The sequence below is a fragment of the Ailuropoda melanoleuca genome, chromosome X (assembly GCF_002007445.2).
Source record: "Ailuropoda melanoleuca isolate Jingjing chromosome X, ASM200744v2, whole genome shotgun sequence".
Lineage (NCBI taxonomy): Eukaryota > Metazoa > Chordata > Mammalia > Carnivora > Ursidae > Ailuropoda > Ailuropoda melanoleuca.
The window spans coordinates 41,674,367-41,690,058 of NC_048238.1; the positions used below are offsets into that span (position 1 = coordinate 41,674,367).

A 15,692-nucleotide genomic window follows, 5' to 3' on the forward strand; every position below is an offset into this window, starting at 1 on the left:
CCCCTCTCTTCTCCCAGCTTTAGAGAGATTAAGGTCACAGGGCGGGGCCATAACAGGGATGGATGGGAGGGTGAGTAGGGGCAAAGATGGGACATTTATGGGCTAGAGAGCCTGGCAACAGAAAAGGCACTGATTTTTAAAAAAATATTTTTATAAAATATATACCAGCACCAGTCAGAAATTAAAATAAGAAAAATGATATCATTTCCCAACAGTATTTGAACTTTGAAGTATGTAAAAATAGACCTAACATAATATACTTATGTGTAAGATCTCCACGGAAAAAAATTTTTGAAATACGGTCAAGTGATTAAAGGGGACCTAAGGAAAGGGAGAGCTATATTAAATTTACTAATAGAAATAGTCAATGTTGTGAAAATGTCAATTCTTTCCAAAGTGATTTAGAGATTCAATGCAGTCCCAAACGAAATCTCAAAAGATTTTTCCATGGAATTTGACAAACTGATTCTAAAATGCGTATCGATAAACAAAGGGTCTAGAAGAGCCAAAATCTTTTGAAAAAGAACAAGATGGGAGGACATTCCAGATCAGATACCAAGGTGTGTTAGAAAGCTACAATAATTAAGAACAGAACAGAGTTCAGAAACTGAGCCCCATATATATGTACACATGATTTATTTATGACAAACATAGCACTACTGAGCAGTGGAGATAGGGTGGTCTTTTTAATGAATGGTGGTTACATGAATGCTTACTGTGTAATTATTCTTTGGAGTGTATACATATGTATAACATTAAAAGAAAGCATTTATGGAATGCATGAATACTAGTGACTACAATTTACATAGCGCTCTCCTGCTGTATTATGTGTGAGGTACACAGTAGCAATGCTTTACATGCATTAATTGTTTCAATCCTAGGAAGCAGGTATATTCATAGTTCTATTTTACAGATGAGGAAACTAAGACACAGGGAAGTTATGTAACCTGCCCACGGTTGCACCTTTAGCTAGTTGAGCTAAAGACTTGAGCTAAAAAGCTGAGACGCAATCGTAGACGCTTTATGCTAAAGCTCCTGCCCTTAGCTTGTACACTTGTACAATATGGAAGATGAATGCCGCCTTAAATGAATGAGTCAGGAAGCCGCTCTCCGTGTCCGGTCCCTTTTCTACCACTGCGCGAGCGCTCACGCGCATACACAGGCGCGCGCGCGCGCGCACACACACACACACACACACACACACACACACACACACGCACGCACGCACACACGCACACACGCCGCGCACGCGCTCAAAATACACTTCTTCGCCCCCTTGGAAGAACCCGCCAGGACTGCAAGCGGAAGAACTACAACTCCCAGCAGCCAAGCCTGCAGACGCACCTTCGCACCAGGACGCCAGGCATCCGGCATGCGCCACACTCGCTCTTCGAACTACACATCCCGGCTCTCCCTGCGCACCCGGTGACACTCCTTGGACCGCGAGTGCGGAGCGGGGTTTCAACTGCGCTTTTCTTGCTCGGACCCGGCCCTGGACCCGGCTCCAGACTCGAACACCTCTCCACCATGGAGGAGGCGGACCGAATCCTCATCCATTCCCTGCGCCAGGCCGGCACGTAAGGACACAGCCCCCGCCCACCCCGGAATGCCCACATCCGGGACTCCAAAACTCTGGACCCAGTCACCCGGGAACCTTAAAACCCCAGACCCTGACATCTGGGGCTCCAACTTCCAGGACCCTGAGACACCCCCTCCTTACACGAATAGGCAGACATACACACGCACGCACGCACTCTGACATCAGGGAGCTCCTAAACCCTTTGCCCCCAACACTTGGTAAACCTCAAATTCCAGGACCCAGACATCTCCAGAGCTTAAAACCTTGGATCCTCAACACCCAGGATCCTGAAATATGTGGTCCTGGGACCCTGGTATTTGGAAAATCTAAGCCACCTGTATGTTGAGAACCGGGGATTTTAAACACCCAGGACCCTGGCACTCAAAAACCCTGGAACTGGATACTTGGGAACCTTCAAACCCTGTTTCCCCAAACCTGGGCTTTTAAAATCCCTGGACCTTAAAGTCTGGCGACCTCAACACTTAGTGACCCCAACACACAAGAACTTCTGCATTCAAGGACCCTAAAAACCGAGGATGCCAACATCTAGGGAGCCTGATTTCTGGATTGCTTGAAACTAGAAGGTCTTGATATCCAGGGATCTTGACATCTAGGGACCTTGACATTTGGAACTCCTGCAAAGCTGAGCCTCGAAATACCTAGTCTCAAAACCCTAGCAACTCAATATTTAGGGGCTCCTGACATGCAGGGAAAATGATACCTGGGGCTCCAGAAACACAGAGAGCATGTCACCTGGGTCCCTTGCCCTTCCTAGACCCCAAAACTTTGAGACTTTTAAGCACGTGGCAATTTGAGATTTTTAAAAAAAAATTCAGATCCCTTCCATCCACCGTTAGGACCTAAGGACTTCCCCAGTTCCTAGTTTTCCAAATGGAAATTATAGTCACCAACACCCAGGACCTGTCTGAACTGTGGCCATCCTCCCCCCACTCCCACCCCAATACTAAGGCTTCCAGAAGGCAGCAGGGCCCAGCCTGATCCCTGTTGCATGGCTGCTTTGAGCCTCCCCTCTTCTTTTTCAGGGCAGTTCCTCCAGATGTGCAGACCCTGCGAGCCTTCACCACGGAGCTGGTCGTAGAAGCAGTGGTCCGCTGCCTGCGTGTGATCAACCCTGCCGTGGGCTCTGGCCTCAGCCCCCTGCTGCCTCTGGCCATGTCTGCCCGGTTCCGCCTGGCCATGAGCCTGGCTCAGGCCTGCATGGTGAGTGCCCTCCTCCCAATACACACAGCCTCTTCCTTCCTCCTTCACAAAGTCCCCGAGCTCCTTTGAGACGCTTGCCTTTCCTCTCTGCCACCTCCTCTTGTGGCTAAGCGTTTGTTAGCAGTTAAGGCTCTAGGGTCCAACCGCCTGAATAGCTCAGACCCTCACTACACCCCTCGCTAACTGTGTGACCCTAACCCTTCTGGGCCTCAGTTTAGTTATTTGTGAAACTGAGATGGTAAAAGTGGAGTTGTTAGGAGTGTTATATGAGTTGATCCAGTTTGTGCCTGGGCTGCCCCTGGCTCCCACATCTTATTTTATTTTATTTTTTATTTTTTTAAAGATTTCATTTATTTATTTGACAGAGAGAGACAGCCAGAGAGAGAGGGAACACAGCAGGGGGAGTGTGCCTCCCACATTTTAAGCGTAGCACCACTAAGGTGGTCCTAGAATTTTTCCCCCTATGGTATCCATTTAGGAGTTCCAGAAAAAGGCTTGGCTTGGGTCGCATGCCCTCTCCTAAATGAATCACTGTGTACTCTGATTGGCTGAGTGTGGATCACATGGTAATCCCTCTAGGACGCTGTGATTGGCTGCTCCTTCAGGATCCCTTGGCAGTTGGGGGTCAGAGGGTTACCCAAAGGAAGGTATGCTGCTTAAGTAAAACCGTGTCTGTGCTGTGGGGGTCCCCCCTCCACCCTGTGGCAGCCACACACATCCTGCCTCTCCTGCGAATGATTCCCGAACTGTCCCTCTCATAGGTTAAGTGCCTTGTGATGAAGCACTCACACGTCTCTCCAGTACAGAGCTGTATCCAGTTACTATGTCCAGGGGCTCTGAGTAATGTCATTTCTCCTGGTTTGCTCCCTCTGCCGCGCTGGGTCCGTCTCTCAACCTCTTGGGGCCCATTTCCTCATATTTAAAACGGGTGTACGAGTTGTACCTGCCACCTAGGGTTGCTGTGAGGAGTAAAAATAAGTTAATATAGAAAAAGCTAGCTGTAATGAGCTCTGTGTAAATGGTATTACGGTTCGTAGAGAGGTCTGATCTGGCTGCTTGCATTCCTGCCACCTCTGGCTACGTAACGAATGAGAACTTGGCCAACAGACCCAGGATATGGTGGTAGAGGGAGAGTCGAGTAAATACAGTGAAAATTTCCATTTAGCCCCTAGGGACAGGGTGGTCAGGTTTCATGAATTCGGACCTTGCTTGTGCAGTTCCTGTCTCTTACCAGTAGGCCGCGGGGCTCTGCTCATCCCTTAGCTCTCAGGTTCACCTGGCTCTCAGGGCTTTTCAGATTCTTCTCCTGCTGTCCGCCTCTTCACATGCCCCACGCCTGGCACCCCTTTCTGCCACTCAGCCACCTCCATGTTTTGGTGTCTGTCACTTCACACACCTGACTCCTGGAATAAGTTTCTGTATCAGTCATAACTCTTTGATTGCAGGTGTCGGAAAAAACCCAAAGTAAAGTCGCTCGAAAGCCAGTGGTTTTCACACTCTTGTGACGGTGACCCTCTGACATCAATCCGCCTTCTGTTGTGACCTAATACACACACAGGCAGATAATAAGGATGTTTTTTGAGTGCCTCCCCTGGGCCGGGCACTGTGGTAACGTGGCGTGAGCTTACTTCATTCTCGTGACCACTTTCTCAAGTAGGTACTGTTGGTATCCCTTTTTTTTTCCAGAGGAGGAAAGTACTAAGCACAGAGAAGTTTAGTGATTTGCCCGAGGTCACACAGTGGGTCGGAGGCAAAGTTTCCATGTCTGCTTTCAGAGTCCATGCAGCTCCAGACCAAGGGCAATTCTGACAGAGAATCAGGCTCTTTCTGGGCCCGTTTCTCAGGCCCCACACACAACCCTGATGGGGCCTGTGAGCTCTTAAAGCAAGCACATAGGGAAAGTCCTATCAGCCCCATTTTGCAGCTAGGAAACTGAGCTTCTGGATGGTTCAATAATCAGTCCAAGGCCTTAGCCAGAAAGAGGCATGGGCTGGATTTCAGTCCCGATCTTTCTGCACCAAAGCCTGTAAGTCCCTTTTTAAGGAAAATGATTGTTTCGAGTAGGTCATTTTATTAGTCAGGGTCCAGTCTGCAGGCTGAAACCCCAGCCGTGATTTGAACAGGAGCATTTTAATATAAAGAATTTTTAATTAGGTAAACGGTGGTTAACCACTGAAAGGGTAAGAGAGTCTGCGGGGTGCAATGGAAGGAGCGTGATACCTGCTGAGTCTCGCGCTCCAGACCGTTCACCCCGTTCCCCTGCCTGTCTGCTAGAAGGGGATGACTTTGACTGGTTTCTGTGTGTCTTTCTAGGTTTTTTTTTTTTAATGCAGCTATAAGTCAATATGAATATACTTATTTCCCCCTTTATCTTTTTTCCTTTCTTTTTTCTTTCTTAGTAGATTTTGATTGCCCAGTTTCTGGTTGTAACACATGCCAAAATTCCCCTCCACCTAACTTAATAACCGTCTAGGATATCTACAAGCTATGAAGCAAGCCAAGAACCTATGTTTTTGAAATAGTCTAGGGACGCCTGGGTGGCTCAGTCAGTGAAGCCTCTGCCTTCAGCTCAGGTCATGATGCCAGGGTCCTGGAATCGAGTCCCGCATCAGCCTCCTTGCTCAACAGGGAGCCTGCTTCTCCCTCTGCCTGCCGCTCCCCCTACTTTTGCTTTCTCTCTCTGACAAATAAATAAATAAAATCTTAAAAAAAAAGAAATAGTCTAAAAACCCTTGTATCAAAAATGGCTCCCCTTAGAGCATTTTACTGAATGTAACTGGACATCGTATCCTTCCTCTTTGTGGCCTTTTGTATTCTGCCCCGTTTCCTGGTTGTTCTGCCCCAGAGAACACATCTGCATACTCTGCAGAGTCTGGAAGGGAAAAAGCAAAACCAAAAATCTGCTTCCTGGTTTGGAGCCAGGGAGAAAGGCCCCCTTCTCACTATCAGAAGGGTCAGCTCAAGGTCATCTGTGAACAAAACGAAGTTTGTTTTCAGAGGCGTTGTCTTTCCAGGTCTTTGCCCCTTTATATTTCTTCTTTAGCAACTTTTTTTTTTCATGACTGTGGCTGTTCTGTCGAGAAAAGGCTCTCTAAGGAGCCACTGCTCTGTCATAAATTAATAAAGTATGTCACGCGGAGGAAGAGGAAGTGAGGGCAATGAACCCGTAGCCTTTTGAGGAGAATTCGGCCATCACAGCACTTTGGTTGGTAATTTTGATGTATGGGAAATCTGTAAAACGAGGGGAAATGAAGACTAGCTAACGCATTCCTGCGTTTGGTTTAAGCCATCGAGGCAAGGAAAACAGAGAGGGCTTGACGGAGTAGCCTCCACTGTTGTCATCATTGTCATCTGTTTTTTTTACCGGGGCTGGAGGAGGAGACGCTGTACCCGAGAAGTGGTGGAAGAAAGCAGTGTCTGATAGTATCATAAGAATTAAAAGGGAGGGTTGCCCTGGTGGCTCAGTTGTTAGGCATCTGCCTTCGGCTCAGGTCATGATCCTGGGGTCCTGGGATTGAGCCCCACGTCGGGCTCCCTGCTCAGCGGAGAGCCTGCTTCTCCCTCTCCCTCTGCCGCTCCCCCTGCTTGTGCTCTCTCTCTCTTAGTCTGTCAAATAAATAAATAAAATCTTTAAAAAAAGAATTAAAAGGGAGATAATCAAAGTCTTCCTCATATAGAGGAGGAAGACTCATTTCTCCCTTTCTTACTTTTTTTTTTATCCCCCCCAAAGCTGCCTTAAATGTATTAAATGCTTGGACATTGAGGCTGTTTTCAGTATTTTGCAGATAATGCAGTAATGAGTCATCTTGTGCCTCTGCCGTCTTGAATTGTTAGAGCCATGGCTTCGTGGTCGGCTCCTCAAAGTATGATTGCTAGGTGGAAGGTGGAAGGGGAAAAGCAGATGTTGTTTTGTTGGACTTTGCCCCGTTGCCCTCACTGGGCTTTGTTTCATTTCTGCCCTCCCACCAGCAGCGTGGGAGAAAGCGCCTGTTTGTCCCCAGCCCGGCCCACTGATTTGTGCCCCTTCAGTGGGTGAGGAACGAGACCTCAGTCTCGTTTTTCTCCCCAGCTTTGTACTTGGGCAAACGTCTGTTAGCATTTTGCTCTATTCTTTTCTGTGTATATAGATACATAGACACACACACACACACACACACACACACACACACACTTTTTTGCTGAACCGTTTGGAAGTGGCAGACAGCCTGATATTCCACACGTACAATTTTCAGCACGCCTCTCGTAAGTAGAAGGACATTGGCCAGCACTACCACAGTATCGTGATCACACCCATGAAATTGAATGTTGATAGTATATGTTAACAATCGATAGTATATATTAGAATAATAGTATTTCATATCTAGTGCCCGCCGGAATTTCCCCAGTTGTCCCAAAAATATCCTCTATCGCTGCTTTTTTTTTTAACTGTAACATCTAATCAAGGATCATACATTTTATTTCACTGTTACTTCTCTAATCTTGCATAGCCAACAGTCCTCCTTGGTTTTTGTTTCTTTGTTTCTTTTGTGACGACACATGTTTTCGAAGAGTCCAGGCTGGCTCTTGCCTGGAATGGCCTACACTTTGAGTGGGTCAGAGTGTTTTCTGATGATCAGATTCAGGTTTTGGGCAGGGATGCTGCCCGAGCGATGGTATCTCCCTCCCAGCGCGCACCTGGAGAACGGATCGTCAGCTTGTCCCACATCAGTGATGTGTGTACGAGAGCTCTCCGTGTGCTTTCAATTTGCAGCAAGGTTGGACATATTTGCCTAGGTTGAAGGGCCGTTTCCATTTCTTTTTCTGTGAACTGCCTCTTCCTATCTTTTGCCTACTTTTCTCTTGCATTGCTGGTCTTTTGTGCTTGTTTGATTTTAGACACTCTTTATATACTAGGTAGATTTACTCTTTGCCTGTGATATGAATTCCAAATATTATTTTTTTTCTAGCTTGTCATCACTCTTTTGACTTTGGTAATCATACTGCTTAAAATTTTTGTTTCTTTTCAGGGATTCAGAAATACTCATCTTCTCCTATATGGCGTCTGGATTTGGGGTCATAGTTAGAAATGCCAGAGCTTTAGGGGTGCCTGGGTGGCTCAGTCGTTAAGCGTCTGCCTTTGGCTCAGGGCATGATCCCAGGGTCCTGGGATCGAGTCCCGCATCGGGCTCCCTGCTCGGCGGGAAGCCTGCTTCTCCCTCTCCCACTCCCCCTGCTTGTGTTCCCTCACTCGCTGTCTCTCTCTGTCAAATAAATAAAATCTTAAAAAATAAACACAAAGAAATGCCAGAGCTTTAATCTTATTCCTTGCTCTCTGTAGCACTGACTATAATTACTCTGTGGTTTCCGCCCCCCCCCCCCGCCCGAGGCCTGGAGGCCTTGGGGGAGCCAAGGTGAAGTTCAGAGGGTGGTGGTTGGCGAGAGAGTGGGAGCATTTGTGGTCTCGGCTCAGGGCTCCCAGGATAGCAGGATTCTGCCTGCCTGACTGATAGAGGCCACCTCCCCGACCTCCAGGACCTGGGCTATCCCTTGGAGCTTGGCTATCAGAACTTCCTCTACCCCAGTGAGCCTGATCTCCGGGACCTGCTTCTCTTCTTGGCGGAGCGTCTGCCCTCTGATGCCTCTGAGGATGCGGATCAGCCTGCAGGTATGGTCTGCCCAGGGCACGGTGGGGGTGAAGGAGAGCGTGGCATTCCTGGGTGTTGCAGGGCCAGAAAGAGGTAGAGGGGGTAAAAAGGTTGACTGGGGGTGGGGTGGGGGTGTATTTTTGGGAGAGCTGGGTGGGAGGGGAGGATTGGGGCTGGGGGAGAGGAGGCAGGGCAGGGGGAAGGGAGTCTGAGCTTGGGCTGCCCCAGGGGGGTAGTTGGTGCTGGGAGGGGCCTCTCTGCCTCACCTCCTCCTCGCTCCCCCTCCCGCTCCCCACTCCAGCCACACCAGCCTCCTCGGTGCTTCTCAGACACTCCAGGTGTGCTCCAGCCTATTTGCCAGATTATTCTTCCCCTAGATATCTTCCTGGTTCACCCTCTTACCTTTTCGAGGTTCTGTTCACATATTACCTCAGGGAGGCCTTCCTCAGGCTGCCTTGTTTACAATTACATGCCCCTTGTCTCAGTAGTTTTTACCCTCCTCTCAGATCATCACATGAGTTTTCTGTCATACTTTTGACCTGAGTCATGTTCTCCTCTACCAGCCTGCCAGCTCCATGAGGGCAGGGATACTTCTCAGTTTGTTCACTGAAGTGTCCCAAGAGTCTAGAACAGTGACTGGTATGCAGTAGGTGCTCAGTAGGTGTTGAATGGCCAAGGGTGAGAATGATAGCTAGATAGATATGCATCTCTGGGAGGGGGTCAGGGAGCCGTGGCTGCTTTCCCAAGATCTGCATTTTTGGTTATGGCCTTGTCACCTGATGGAAGCTCCTTCCCCACTCCCCACAGGTGACTCAGCTATCCTTCTCCGGGCCATCGGGAGCCAAATCCGGGAGCAGCTGGCCCTGCCCTGGGTCCCACCCCTCCTTCGCACTCCCAAGCTGCAGCACCTCCAGGTGGGACCCCCCAACTCACATCGATGTTGCTCGAGCCCCCCTTGGCCCCATCTGGGCGCTCAGGTGTTTGGCTCCCCTCCCACCAGTGGCCCCCACCGCAGTTCATCATGGAGGCTCTGATTCTGCTCTCCCACCAGGGCTCCGCCGCGCAGAAGCCTTTCCACACCACCAGCCTGGTCATGCCTGAGTTGAGTTCCAGAGGAGGTAAGCGTGAGGCTCTGGGGAGGGGTTAGGGAGAAAGGTAGAGGTGGGCCTGACCCCACGGCCAGGCGGGAGGGCCAGCTGACTCTGTTCCGCCTCCAGAGCCCCGGGAGTTCCAGGCGAGTCCTCTGCTGCTACCAGCCCCCACTCAGGTGCCCCAGCCTGCCGGGAGGGTGGCCTCACTCCTCGAACGCCATGCCATCCAGCTCTGCCAGCACACGGGCCGGGACCGCCCTGGGGATGAGGACTGGGTCCACCGGGCGCCCCGCCATCCCACCCAGGTACTGCCCAAAGCTCACCCTGCTGCCAGGGCCCCTGCTCACAGCTGCTTCCTACTGCTCCCGTCTCAGCGTCCCTTGGTCCTCTGCCCTTCCTTTGCCCATCACCTCCCCTCTGCATGCACCTACCTGGCTCTTTCCCTGAGAGAATCCTGGAGTCACAAAGACTGTGGACCTCAGACAAGTCCCTTCCCCGCCAGCCTCACTTTCCGGTTCTGAGACTTGGGCGTGATAGTGACCTCCCCTCAGGCTAGCGCTCCCCGGACAACGGGCTGGTTCTTCGCAACCAGAGTGGTCAGGATTTGCCCACTTCCTCCCTGTTTCTATTACCTTCTTCCCACCCCTGAGTCCGAGTCTCTCATTCCTTCTCTGTCTCTGCCACTGTCCCCAGCGCTCTATTTTTCCATCCCTGGGTCTCTGCGCTGTCTCTTCTGGTCACTATCTTTCTTGTTCTGTGGTGTTGCGGGCCCTCCTTCTTGCTCCTCTGTCTCCTCATTTCGAGACTGTGTTTCTCCTCTTCCCTTCTGCTCACCTCTGTCACTCTCTCTGTCTGTCCCTGCCTCCCCCACTGCCATTTGTTCCATCTTGACTCTGTCTTTTTTAAACTTATAGAAATTTTCAAACACAGAAATAGAATGTTCTAATGAATCCTATGTGCCCGTCATCCACCTTCAACTATGAGCCTTTCACCCATCTTTCCTCATCTGTTCTCCCCCAGTTGTTTTTTCAGTATTATTTTAAAGCAAATCCCAGTATGCATGCCAGTTCGACTGACGTGTACATCTCTTAACTCATAAGGGTATTTCCTTTTTAAGGTAATCCCTGGGTCATTTGCACACCTAATAACATTAACACCTTAATACAGTCCGTCACTGAGTTCATAATCAGATTTCCCCGGTTGTCTCGAAACTGCCTCTGTTCGTTCTCCCTCTCTCTCTCTGCTTCCACTGCCTCTTTGCCTAGCACCTCTGACTCTCTGTCTCTGCTCTGTCCCCACGTAGCCTTTCCGTGTCACCCTCTGACTCGGGGGCTGCTGATTTGCTGCCTCTCTCCCTTCCCTCAGCCACCTCTGGCGTGGGGAGCGAGTGGGTGGAGAGAAGCATGGCTGTGAGGAGGGGACCCCGTCCTTGGGGAGCTCCCAGACTGGCAGGTCAGGACAGGGGCCTGGGCCCCCTCGGTGGGAGAGGCGACCGGGTGGTAGCACTTTGTCCGGCCGCTCCCAGGAGGACGCAGGGCCTCAGGCGCTCCGCAGGCCTCGACACCCTCCCGACACCCTCCCGTCTGCCCTGCCTCCTGCTTCCAGGAGGACACACGGGCCCAGCGGCAGCGCCTGCAGAGGCACCTGGCTGAGCATCTCCGCCAGACCTGGGGCCGACTGGGGGCTCCGCCGCAAGCCCGAGACCTGGGAGAGCTGCTGCAGGCCTGGGGTACAGGGGCCCGGAGTGGTACTCCCAAGGGCTCCCGCTTCACACACTCGGAGAAGTTTACCTTCCATCCGGTGAGTGGGTCCGAGCGGACCCGGGTCCGCTGACGGGGCCAAGGCAGGCTTGTGGGGTCGCTCTCTGTACAGACGATATGCTTATCCACCCAGGTTCCCGTGTCCCCACTGGGCGTGCCCTCTTTATGCTGGGGGTCCCCTGGCTCCTCAAGGGCTTCGGTGGAGAAAAGGGGGAGGGGTGGGAACCATGTCAGGGTGTAGGGGTGCCTTTGTGCAAACCGCAGCTTCCCCTGGACAGTTTCCTCTGCACATATCTTCTCTCTTTGACCTCAGGGGGCCCTCAGCCTTCTCGTGTCAGGGTCGGGGAGGTTTCCTTACGAGCGGACACTCCAGCCTGAGGTCTCAGAGAGTGCCTGGGTCCTCATAAACCCAGCCTGACAGCTGTCAGCAGTTGAGTGGGCAGGAGTCTGGTGCTGGAAGGGCGCTTGGAGCGGGGGCTGAGGCTGGGCTGGGAGGGGCAGGGCCTTCTCCAACGGCCAAGAATGCCCTTTCGCTCCCCCAGGAGCCCGAGGTCCAGGCAGCCCAAGTGTGTGATGTGCCGGCCACCTCCCAGCGGCCTGAACAGGTAAGTGGAGCAGTGGCGGGGGGTCCGGGCCCTTGCCCGCCTAGGGGCCTGACACCCCCGCCCCAGCTGGCCTGTGCCCCCCAGGACACGAGGGCAGCTCAAGAGCAGGAGCTGGAGTCTCTTCGGGAGCAGCTGGAGGGAGTGAACCGCAGCATTGAAGAGGTTGAAGCCAACATGAAGACCCTGGGAATCAACCTTGTGCAGGTGAGAGGTGGGGATGGGAGTGGAGGAGGGGCTGCCCGCCTGGGGTTGGGTCACAGTGGGGCCTAGAGGGCCTAGAGCACCTTGAAGGGGCTGAGAGGACTTTGTGGAGGTCTGCCAATGTCAGAAGGGTTTAGAGGCGACCTTGGGGACCTGTGGGCTCTCGAGGGTTCAGGAGAACCAGTGGGGATGAGAGGAGGAGGTAGGGTCGGGGGGGTCGGACCTGTGGGGGTTAGGGGCACCCATGGGCTTCGGTCAGGACACTTGGGTGTCTGAGATTCAGGAGGGGTGTGAGCATCTGTGTGGGCAGGGGCTTGTGGGCCTTGTCAGGGCTTCTGGGGGGGCCACTGTGGAGGTAGAGGGATCAGAGGGGCCTGTGGTTGTCTGTCACTGCTTATAGGTTCCTGTCAGTATCAGGAGGGGTCAAGGGGCTGCTAGAGGGTAGGAGGGGTGCGTTGTCATCTGTGGGGGCTCGGGCTGGGCTAGGGCTTGCCAGGCTCAGTGGGGGCTAGAGGGCTGTGGGGTGCGGCTGAGCTCCTCCACTGACGGGAGTGGGGGTCACGGGGTGCCAGGTGGAGACCGAGCGTCGGCAGAGCGAGCTCAGCACGGCGGAGCGTGAGCAGGCCCTGCGCCTGAAGAGCCGGGCGGTAGAGCTGCTGCCTGACGGGGCTGCCAACCTCGCCAAGCTGCAGGTAGGTCTGGCAGTGGGGCTGGGCGGGAGGGCTGGAGTTGGAAGGGTCCAGCCTGTGTGACACGTATCCTCTGCCACCACCTCCAGCTCGTGGTAGAGAGTAGTGCCCAGCGGGTCATCCACTTGGCGGGGCAGTGGGAAAAGCACCGGGTCCCTCTGCTGGCTGAGTACCGCCACCTCCGAAAGCTCCAGGATTGCAGAGAGGTAGGTTGTGATGGCCTGGGCTGTGGGTGGGGCGGGCTGGGTCCCTCCCTAGGGGGCCGTGCTTGTGCTGTGCTCACTGTCCCTCTACCCATGGGGTCCTGGCAGCTGGAATCTTCTCGACGGCTGGCAGAGATCCAGGAGCTGCACCAGAGTGTTCGAGCGGCTGCCGAAGAGGCCCGCAGGAAGGAGGAGGTCTACAAGCAGCTGGTAAGGCCCGGGCAGGGGCCCTGGGTGGCTCTGAGTGGGTGGGGGCTGGGTCCCAGGGCAGTGTCTGCTGTGTTCCTGCCTAGGTGTCAGAGCTGGAGACCCTGCCTAGAGACGTGTCCCGGCTGGCCTATACCCAGCGCATCCTGGAGATTGTGGGCAACATCCGGAAGCAGAAGGAGGAGATCACTAAGGTACATCACTGCAGCTGTGGAGGGTGGGGGCAGACGGGCAGACAGGTGCAAGGGGCGGATGTGTGTAGCACGGCCACACGGGGACCTCACACCCTCTGAAAGGCAGAGCTGTGTAGCCACACCCCAGCACAGAACACTCCTACCCAGTGCGCTCCAGCCACACCTGATGCAGTGGCATAGGCCCCGTCTGGGTGTGAGTGTGTGCTGTGCACACGAATGTTCTCAGCCGGCCGGCCGGCCTGGGCCGGACATGGGCTCATGGCTGCCCTGTTCTCTGCCAGATCTTGTCGGACACAAGGGAGCTTCAGAAGGAAATCAACTCCCTGTCCGGGAAGCTGGACCGGACGTTTGCCGTGACCGATGAGCTCGTGTTTAAGGTGCGGGCCTGGCTAGGCTGGCAGGGGTCTGGGGTGGGGCTGGGCTCCTGCCTGCCTGTCTGCTCACACGTTGGCTTGAGCCTGGGCCCAGTGCAAGCCGTGTGGGTGCACTGAGGCTTGGGCCCGGCTCTGTGCCACGGAGGAGGAAGTCAGGAGTAGGAGAAGGCAGCCTCGTGGGGGTCCTGGAGGTGGTATGTGGGGGGGTTGCGGGGGGAAGCCCACTGGTCCCCTCTGTCTGGTCAGGATGCCAAGAAGGATGATGCTGTTCGGAAGGCATACAAGTATCTAGCTGCCTTGCATGAGGTGAGTGGAGAGACATGCCGGGGGCCGGCCGGGGTGGCATGTGGTGGGGTTGCAAGCCTTCTGCTCCTGCTGTCCCCAGAACTGCAGCCAGCTCATCCAGACCATTGAGGATACAGGCACAATCATGCGGGAAGTTCGAGACCTTGAGGAGCAGGTGAGGCCCCGGGAGTACGAGGGGAAACCAAGGCAGGCCAGTGGATAGCACCTCGGTTTACACCTGGAGAGGTTGTGGGAGCAGAACCAGCCTATGGCTGGACCCTCAGCCTTGTCCCGTAGTAGCGGTGTGTGTGACCTGGCACTGGCTAGCGGCCTCCTCTGAGCCCCAGCTTCCACCCCAAAGGTCCTCACACCTGCCTCCCTGGGCCATCGGTAGAGGCCTTAGCCAGAACACATGGTGGCTCATGCTGTCACGTTAGCAAATAATGCTGTAGGCGAACAGATGACACATGCAAAGGCCCTGTGGTAGGGCACAGCACGCTCTTGTGGGAGGAACGCGGGAGGGGCCTCGAGCAGCCTTGCTGGAGCTGCAGCCAGGGCGGCAAACAGGAGCTGGGCTGAAGGCGTGTGGTTTGCATTGCCCTAGATCGAGACGGAGATGGGGAAGAAGACCCTCAGTAACCTGGAGAAGATCCGCGAGGACTACCGAGCCCTCCGCCAGGAAAACGCTGGCCTCCTGGGCCGGGTCCGGGAGGCCTGAGGAGTACCCAGCACCGCTCTGCTCCTGGCCTCGGGCAGGGGGTTGGGATGTTGGGGGCGATGGCCAAGCACGTGCCCTAGCCCTTCCCTCTGCTGGCCGCGCGGCTCCTCCTGCTACAGCCTTGACCCCAGACCCCCACCCACCGGACCCCAACCCCGATCTGGGGTGATCGTCCAGAGCGTGGGAACTCGGCTACAGTTTATTGGAGAGGGCACTGGGATTAGGACCTTGGATCCCAAATAAACGAGGGGCTGTGTCTGCAGTCTAAGTAAGCTGAGGCCTGGATGGGGACACAGGGTTCCGGGCTGGGGAGGTGGGGTGGGTGGCAGGTGAGACGTGGGTCTATTTGGCGGTTCGGTGTGTGTGGCTGTGAAAGCCCACGTGGGACTCCGGAGACCCGCTGGGGCTCCAGGTGCGTGCGTGTGCGCAGGAGGTGCACAGGTGTGCTCTCCTGGGCCGTGTGAGCAAGCGTGTGCTTGGGAGCTGCGTGAGAATGTGCACGACTGGTGTGTGTTCGTGTGGCTCTTTGGGACCCGAGATCCTGAAGGTACCAAGGCTGCTGCTGTGCGGGGCCCTGGGCACGCCCCGTGGGACCCCGCATGCGTGGGCCCGGAGGGCGGCCGTGGCTGTGTGCTTTGGGGTGCGTGGGTTGACAGGGCTCAGGCGCGATGGTCTGTGTGACTGCAGAGTTGAGGTTGTACGAGGGTACTGAGCAGGCTCTTTGTGCTGTGTCCAAGGGATGGGATTGTGACTGTGTGTGTGTGTCTTTTCCAGCCCCGAGGTCACCTGTGAGAGCACTGAGGCAGGTGGTGTGTGTGGTTGGTTGCAAAGGCTCAGTCTGGCGGAAGAGCGGGTTGCAGGAAGCAGGGCTGGGGGCCGGGGCCAGGGCCCCTCTGAGCAGCCTTGGTGCAGAGCATCTGACCTAGTAGGACGGTCGGCTG

At 54.1% G+C, this 15,692-nt stretch overlaps 1 protein-coding gene across 2 annotated transcripts; it reads left to right on the top strand.

Moving 5' to 3' along the window:
- Positions 1 to 1,305: 1,305 nt before the first annotated feature.
- CCDC22 (coiled-coil domain containing 22) lies at positions 1,306 to 15,023 on the top strand. Of its 2 annotated transcripts, none has more exons than XM_019798066.2 (17): positions 1,306 to 1,577; positions 2,623 to 2,800; positions 8,312 to 8,444; positions 9,232 to 9,338; positions 9,476 to 9,542; positions 9,642 to 9,820; positions 11,121 to 11,315; positions 11,818 to 11,880; positions 11,947 to 12,084; positions 12,654 to 12,773; positions 12,860 to 12,976; positions 13,082 to 13,183; positions 13,267 to 13,374; positions 13,656 to 13,751; positions 13,995 to 14,054; positions 14,134 to 14,208; positions 14,638 to 15,023. In XM_019798066.2, the coding sequence occupies exons 1-17, from the start codon at positions 1,528 to 1,530 to the stop codon at positions 14,749 to 14,751; spliced, it is 1,902 nt and encodes a 633-aa protein (XP_019653625.2). In that variant the 5' UTR covers positions 1,306 to 1,527; the 3' UTR covers positions 14,752 to 15,023. The 2 variants fall into 2 exon arrangements, with proteins under 2 accessions (XP_019653625.2, XP_002917791.2); XM_002917745.4 differs by having other exon boundaries at positions 1,307 to 1,577; positions 11,965 to 12,084.
- The last annotated feature ends 669 nt before the right edge of the window (positions 15,024 to 15,692 follow it).